The sequence below is a fragment of the Marmota marmota genome, unplaced genomic scaffold, assembly GCF_001458135.2.
Source record: "Marmota marmota marmota unplaced genomic scaffold, marMar, whole genome shotgun sequence".
NCBI lineage: Eukaryota > Metazoa > Chordata > Mammalia > Rodentia > Sciuridae > Marmota > Marmota marmota.
In genome coordinates this window covers 1,868,715-1,875,706 of record NW_026000016.1, presented here as the reverse complement: position 1 = coordinate 1,875,706, position 6,992 = coordinate 1,868,715, and the positions used below count along the sequence as shown (strand labels likewise).

Sequence of the window (6,992 nt, the reverse complement as noted above, 5' to 3'; positions counted from 1 at the left end):
GAAAGAAAGAGAGAGAGAGAGAGAGAGAGAGAGAGAGAGAGAGAGAAAGAAAGAAAGAAAGAAAGAAAGAAAGAAAGAAAGAAAGAAAACAAAATTTAAGACATAAATTTTCATCTTGAAAATAGTTAGAAAAAAATGGGAAAAAAAGTCCAATACACAGTATTGAAAAGGGTTAGGGTCAACAGTCACTCTCACGTACTTCTGAAAGTGGGATAATTTGGAACAACTAACAACCATTTGTGAAAATTATTGGAAAAATCATGGCAACATTTGAAAATTTCATATATTCTATGATGCAGCCCCTTCATTTTTAAGAAGAACTTGTCCAAACAACTAAAGTGTGTGCATAAGCCTAAAGTCATTCATATTAGGATATAAATCAAAATCAAAGATAATAAATAACCCAAGTGTACAAAAGGAAAGAATATATTAATTAAGATACATCTATACATTCTATAACCATGCTTTAATTTTATGTTGCAGAAGAATACTAATGACATGGAAAACAGTTCAGATGTTGTTTTTAAAGAAGTTCCTAACCTGTATCAAAATATCCATAGCAATGTGATGGGCATTATTCTCCAAAGTACATGTATGAAGACAAAAAAATATTCATAGCAAAATTATTAGATTAATGCTCATAAAATATAACAAAATATGAAATGCCATTTTTTAAGGTATTGAAATGACAGGCAATCTTCCTTTTCTCTGTGTTCATCTAAAAACTTACAATGAAATCTCTACAATGACACACCTTACAATAATGGGACTTGGAACATAACACAGTTTCTGTCTGCTCTCTGCCTCGCCCCAATTCTCAAACAGGGACAAGTCCAAGTTCCGCAGGGAGGGCAAGGTCACAAGGGAAACAGCAGGCAAACCTCTTTGGGAAAACATATGTGGTATTGGGGAGTGGGGGTAATTGTCCAGTCATCCCAGATAAGTCAAAACAGGCATCAACTAACCAACGCTTCAAGGAATAGCTATTGCTGTCCAGAAAGTTCTAGCCAGCTACAGGATCTTAAATCATCATCAGTGATGTTTAAGTCAGAATGAACAACTGCCATTAAAAGGTACGGAACCATGGCCAGGACCTGGATAGATCCCACAGTGAGACCCTTCAATTCCAGATTAGCTAGTTACACAGGCTTATGCTAACCATTTCATTAGTCTCACAATAATTCAGCTCCTCATTTCTAATAATTGGATATTTGGGAACTCACTTATGATATCATAGCAGCATTTTATTGGATTTCTTTCATAATAAAAAATCTAATCTAAGTAAACTAATATTATTTTTAAAAACTATTCAATTCATTCTTAAGAAAAAAATCCACCATATAGAAATTTTTAAATCATTCTCAAAATAATAATGGAGATAAAATAAAAATTTAAATGTAATCAAATAACATGGAATATATATATTTAAATATGGATACCATGTATTCAAATTTAAGGAATTAGTCTAGAGCTGCTTGTCTAGAATGCAGGAGACCCTGAGTTCAATTCCTAATACAAATAAATAAATGAATAAATAAATGGAGCTGGGCATGGTGGCACATGCCTGTAATCCCAGCAGCTTGGGAGGACGAGGTAGGAGGATTGAAAGTTCAAAGCCAGCCTCAGCAACTTAGCAAGACCCTAAGTAAGTTAGTGAGACCCTGTATCAAAATAAAAAGTAAAAAGGGATAGAAATGGAACTCAGTGTAAAGCACCACTGGGTTCAATCCCTAGTACCTAAAAATAAATAAATATCCAAAGCTTTATTCAAAGGAAAATTCATAGTATTAAATATCTTTTTACAAAGGAAAAGGAGGAAATTACATAAATAAATCAAGCAGGCACTACAAGACATTACACTGGGGAAAAATGATATTTTAAAATAAAAAAGTAACATAAAGGAAATATGGAGATACAAGAGTTAAGATCTAAATCCAAAAACTTCTTGTTTGACAATGACAGATTTTTGGCAATTTATCTGGAAGAGAAAAAATCCACTGTAATGGGATAATATTTTTTAAATTATTAATATATTTTCTCTTTCGTTATTTTTTTTTTTTTGAGGGGAGAAAGGGTACAGGGTTTGAACTCAGGGGCACTTGACCACTGAGTTTAGAGACAGGATCTCACTAACTTGCTTAGTACCCGGCTTTTGCTGAGGCTGGCTTTGAACTCTCGATCCTCCTGCCTCAGCCTCTGAAGCTGCTGGGCTTTTCTGTCTTTCTTAATACATGAGTCTTCCAGAAGCACTTAGAAACATCTTTGGGGGTTGGTGGAGAAAATAAGACTTTTTTTATAAAGAAAGAATGCAAAGAGAAAGTATAAGGTAATATTCTACTCTAGACAATGCAAAATAGAATTTGCTTCAGCTCCAAGAGATTTCTCCTATTCCCCTCCTTTAACACACTAACCACATGACCTAGAAGAAGACATTGTTCCCTGAGTTTTCCCAGTTCCTTCCCCCTGACCCCCACAATTTGCCATTAAAGCTTGTATTTGAGTCATGACAAAATATGAAGCAGAGGGGAACCGGCACATTCCTATCATGGAGTACAGGTGAGAGGAAGCAACAAAAAGGTAGAAGAGAGTTTGGGTTTGGAGAGAAACAGGTGGGGGCCATAACACGATAACATCAAGGACAATAACAGAGGGAAAGGAGGTTTTTGCATCCTCCTATCAAGATTCTGGAAACAGATCACCTCTTGAGCAGTCCCCTATTTTGAAATTAATTGTGAGTGGGGTCCCATCTTGGTGGAGCACAAGGGAGGGAGGCCCTGATATTTAGTTTCTTGAACCAACAATGGTTAGGTTAGATGGTTCCCCTAAAAGGCTAAGAGACTGTGGAACTAGCTAGCTAGAGCTGAGAGAGATAGTATTGTAGCAAAGGTCAAAAAAGTGACAATCTAGAAAAGGATCCACAGAAACCCTTCACCAGATTCCTTATAGCATCAGTGGGCACTCAGATAACTAGGAAGTACTAACAGGTGTAATGCCTGACCAAAAAAGAATGAACTCCAAGCGGAAGGAATCTCATACCTGGCTATTGAAAGGTGGCCTGTCTACCAGATAGAAAAGGTATAACATCACTCCGGAGACCAGAGGAGTTAAAGTGTACCATGATCTTGAACCATAGGCTCTACCACTGAGCTCCATCCCCAGTCCTTTTTTATTTTTCATTCAGAGACAGGAACTTGCTAAGTTGCTGAAGCTGTCCTAGAACTTTGGATTCTCTTGCCTCAGCTTCCTGAGTCACTGAGATTATGGGTGAGTGCCACCACACCCACCTAGATGTCATTTTTAAGTGAAAGGATATATTGGGAGCAATGTGAGATATGAATAATTTGTTAACAGAGTAAATATTACCAGAAAGAGTTTTAAGGATTCGTACGTACACCAACTGGCCCTGCACCAATAAAACGCTGCACTGCAGAGAGATTAGGTGTGGGATTCCGGGTCCATGGATTTGATTCCGAGTAGCACAGTTTGGAAATCTATAACTTAGGGTAATTACTTAATTACTTAATTTCTCAGTGTTTCAGTTTCCTTGCCTATAAAATGAAACAGGTTTTTCTTACTATTTCTAAGGATTAAAAGAGTTAATAAAGGGTACAGATAAGTGTCTGGCCCATAAGAAGAGTTCATTCATTTGGGGCTCCTCTTATTGGTATCACTAATGAGGAAGATCAGACCAGATACAGAATAAGAAATTGCAATTTCTCTATACAACCAAGTAGTACGGTGATTTAAAATTTGTTCCCCTGATACATAAGTAATCAAAATTAAAAGCGATAAAGGGGATATAAAGCAGATCAAAGGGCAAAGAGATTTCTACTAACACAGCACTATGGTATAAATGAAAAAATTTGACCACACTCAAAAAAATATGAATTAATTACCTATATTAGTTCAAGAAGTATGCCAAATGGAAAAAAGTGTGCCAAAATAAACTGCTGTAAAACTCATCAAAAATTACCATAAACACACACACACACACACACACACACACACACACCACACACCACACACACACTCGAAGACCTGGGACCAGATCATTTAATGAGCACATGCTTTCAAACTTTCCCAAAGCAGAAACCTCAGGATGTATAATAGTCAAAAGACTTGGAAGAAAATGAAATGCCCCCAGTTCATTGAAAAGCTACCCATCTGCACACACAAAACTGCATAAAATAAAACTATAGGCCAACATTTTTCTCACAAGCTTTTGTTAATTCAGAATTTGTTAGTGCCTCTAGTATAATATGACATTCAACAGGGGACTGGGTCTGGCAGTGCTGTTCCTCACTCTGGAGTCTCTTCCAGGTACTTCTGGACTTTCATAGTGCCAAGCCAGAGCCACAAAGGAGGGAGCCTCCAGTCAGGCAATCAGAAGATTAAGGTGATCCAAGAGCCAAGAAATACAGGAAGATAAATAGAGGAAAAGGGATTCACAAGAGATATGAAGAAGTGATACGGTAAAAGATTGCAATAATAATAATAGCAATGCTGAGGAACAAAGCAGTACATTCTGTTAGTGAAAGCATAAATGGATTTGATCCTTCTAGTAAGCAATTGGAAATGTGATTTAGAACCTTAAATGCACATACTCTTTGACTTAATAATCCAACTTCTATCAGTTCATTCTGGGGAATTAATTTGAAACAAAGATATACAAACAAGGATGGATTTAATAGAATTTTGATAGCAACCCCCCCCCAAAAAAACCCAGGAAACAACCTTAATGTCTAAAAATGAAGATAGTTAAATAAATTAGGAACTATTCATATGATGGGTTATACAATAATCAAAAGCAATGTTTTAGGACAAAATTAATAAAATGTACACAAGTCTACGACTGTTTAGGGGGAAAGGTGGAACACAAAGTACAAAATACAATCTAAACTGTATTTAAAAAATATGTGTATATGGCAAAGACCACTAGAAGAAAATAAACCAATATGAATACAGTCTCTGGGTGCTGGGACTTAGTGAATTATTTTCTTTTATATATTTTTCCTGTTGTATTTCCTGAGTTGTATTATTTTTATGATCAGAAAAAAATAGAAAACCCGAATCACTCTTGTCTCTGTTTAAATATTCATATGAATGATAAAGGAAAAAATTTAAGTCTTCATTCACCAAGGAGAAAAACGTTTACAGCACACCCAAGAATTCCAATCCTCCAAACCTGAATCTTAATAATGATACACTTTAAACCATAGAAGGAAAAAAAAACAAACCCAAAAAACAAAAAACTAATGCCTCAAAAAGGAGAAGCGACTTCTCTAGGGGGAGGGGGTTTCCAAACACCACTCAACACTCACATAGAGGGGCAGGCTTTCAAAGGTTGAGTGAGCATCAAGAGTTTCTCAGAGTAATACACACACACACACACACACACACACACACACACACACACTCAATCATGTCATCCCAAGCTGACAGCTCAAGCTAGTTGGTGGCCCAGGAGTCCGCCCGCCAGTCCCTCGCGCCTCGGGCGTACCTGTTCCTGGTGCGCGGTACCGGGGGCGCGGGGCTCCTGAGCATCCTCAGCGCTGGGGAGGTGCCCTGGGGATCCTCCTCGCTTTCGTCCACCAAAAGCCTGCACCAGGGGAAAAAACTAAGTTGTCACACATCGCGGGGGAGCTGTTGGCTGGCAGGTGCGTTACGCTCCAAGCCTAGCCAGGGCATCTTTGCGCACCCCGGCTCGGGGGACAGTTCCCCAAGCACGGAGTTGGAAATGCCTTAAGAAGGGTAGGAAAGGATAGCAAAGACCAGAATGGAGAGCCCGGGAGGCTGTAGGGAACCCGACGGCAGGTCCTGCTCCGCAGCTGTCTCACCCACAGCGACGCACACTGGAGCCCCCACCACCCTGACAGGTCCCTCACCACCCATGGCAATGCCCACGGATCCAAGAGTCACCCCTCTGCCCCACCCCTTCCTCAGGCAGCTGCTGCCCCTCGGCTTGTTCCCCTAGCTACCAAAAGTCTGTGCGCCCAAGGCAAGCCGATCTGCGCCCAGAGCTCTCGAGGCGCACGGCGGGGCGCACAGCAAGGATGCGCTGGACCCGCAGGTCGATCGGCTGGGGCCCGGGATTACCTGGAGCGGGCGGGCGCGTCGATGGGGCACCAGAGCAGGCGCAGCAGCAGCAGTAGTNACAGCGCACAGCGAGGGCCCGCACACTCTGGGCGCCCTGAGCCCAGCCTGCACAGTCTTGGCGGGCAGAGAAAAGAAGCTGTGTCCTGGCTCTTTCTTCTCCCACCCAGCCACGGCCCGCCGAAGCTCGGCGCTCCGCTGGCAGATGACGATTCACTGAGCTCGCCGCCTGTCCTCCCGGAGGCGCTCCTAGCTGCTGCGGGCTCTGGTCGCTGCAGCCGCCGCTGCCTCTGCCGCCACCGCGCGGGGTCACCTGAAGGTTGGGACGCGGAGCTCAACTCCATGCTGATTGGGCTTCAACTTTTCCGCGCCCTCACCACCTTCTGAGTGCCCGCTTGGCTCCTCTGAAGCCCACGCAGCCCACCTAATCACACCACAACTGGGTCTGTGTCGCAGCGGTGGAGAGGAAGGACTTGGAGGAGTGAAAGAGGAAAGAAAAAAAGGGCCCACTTCAGAAACTTCGAAAACTGTGGAGTCGCTCTACTGGATCCTCCCACACATTAAAGGCTGCCAGGACTTGGAGGTTGGATGGAAACACTAACTTCCCCTTCTTAAACGCAGACTCATTGATACCAGAGACTAGGAAATCTTCAGGGGTGGGCGAGGACTAAATCCACTCCCTGCCGGTTTTTGTAAATAGTTTTATTAGAACACTTACACCTGTGTCCACTACTTTACGCTACTCTGTACTATCCATGACCATATAAGGCTGTGGGACTTACGGTTGCTTTGGCACTACAAGAGCAGAACTGAGGAGAGGTGACAGAGATTCCTGTAACCCTCAAAGCCCATATCCTATCTGACAAGTTCCAGAAAAAGTTGGCCTTCTGCTGTTAAAG

At 41.6% G+C, this 6,992-nt stretch overlaps 1 protein-coding gene across 1 annotated transcript in view; it reads right to left on the bottom strand.

Moving 5' to 3' along the window:
- The window catches only part of St8sia6 (ST8 alpha-N-acetyl-neuraminide alpha-2,8-sialyltransferase 6), a 118,964-nt gene extending 112,386 nt beyond the window's left edge, over positions 1–6,578 (bottom strand). Inside the window, exons 1-2 of the mRNA XM_015483284.2 lie at positions 6,097–6,578; positions 5,501–5,599 (exon numbers count right to left, since the gene is read on the bottom strand). Coding sequence (XP_015338770.1) covers positions 5,501–5,599; positions 6,097–6,437 — 440 coding nt within the window. The 5' untranslated portion in view covers positions 6,438–6,578. The remainder of the gene's footprint in view (positions 1–5,500; positions 5,600–6,096) is intronic.
- Positions 6,579–6,992: the final 414 nt, after the last annotated feature.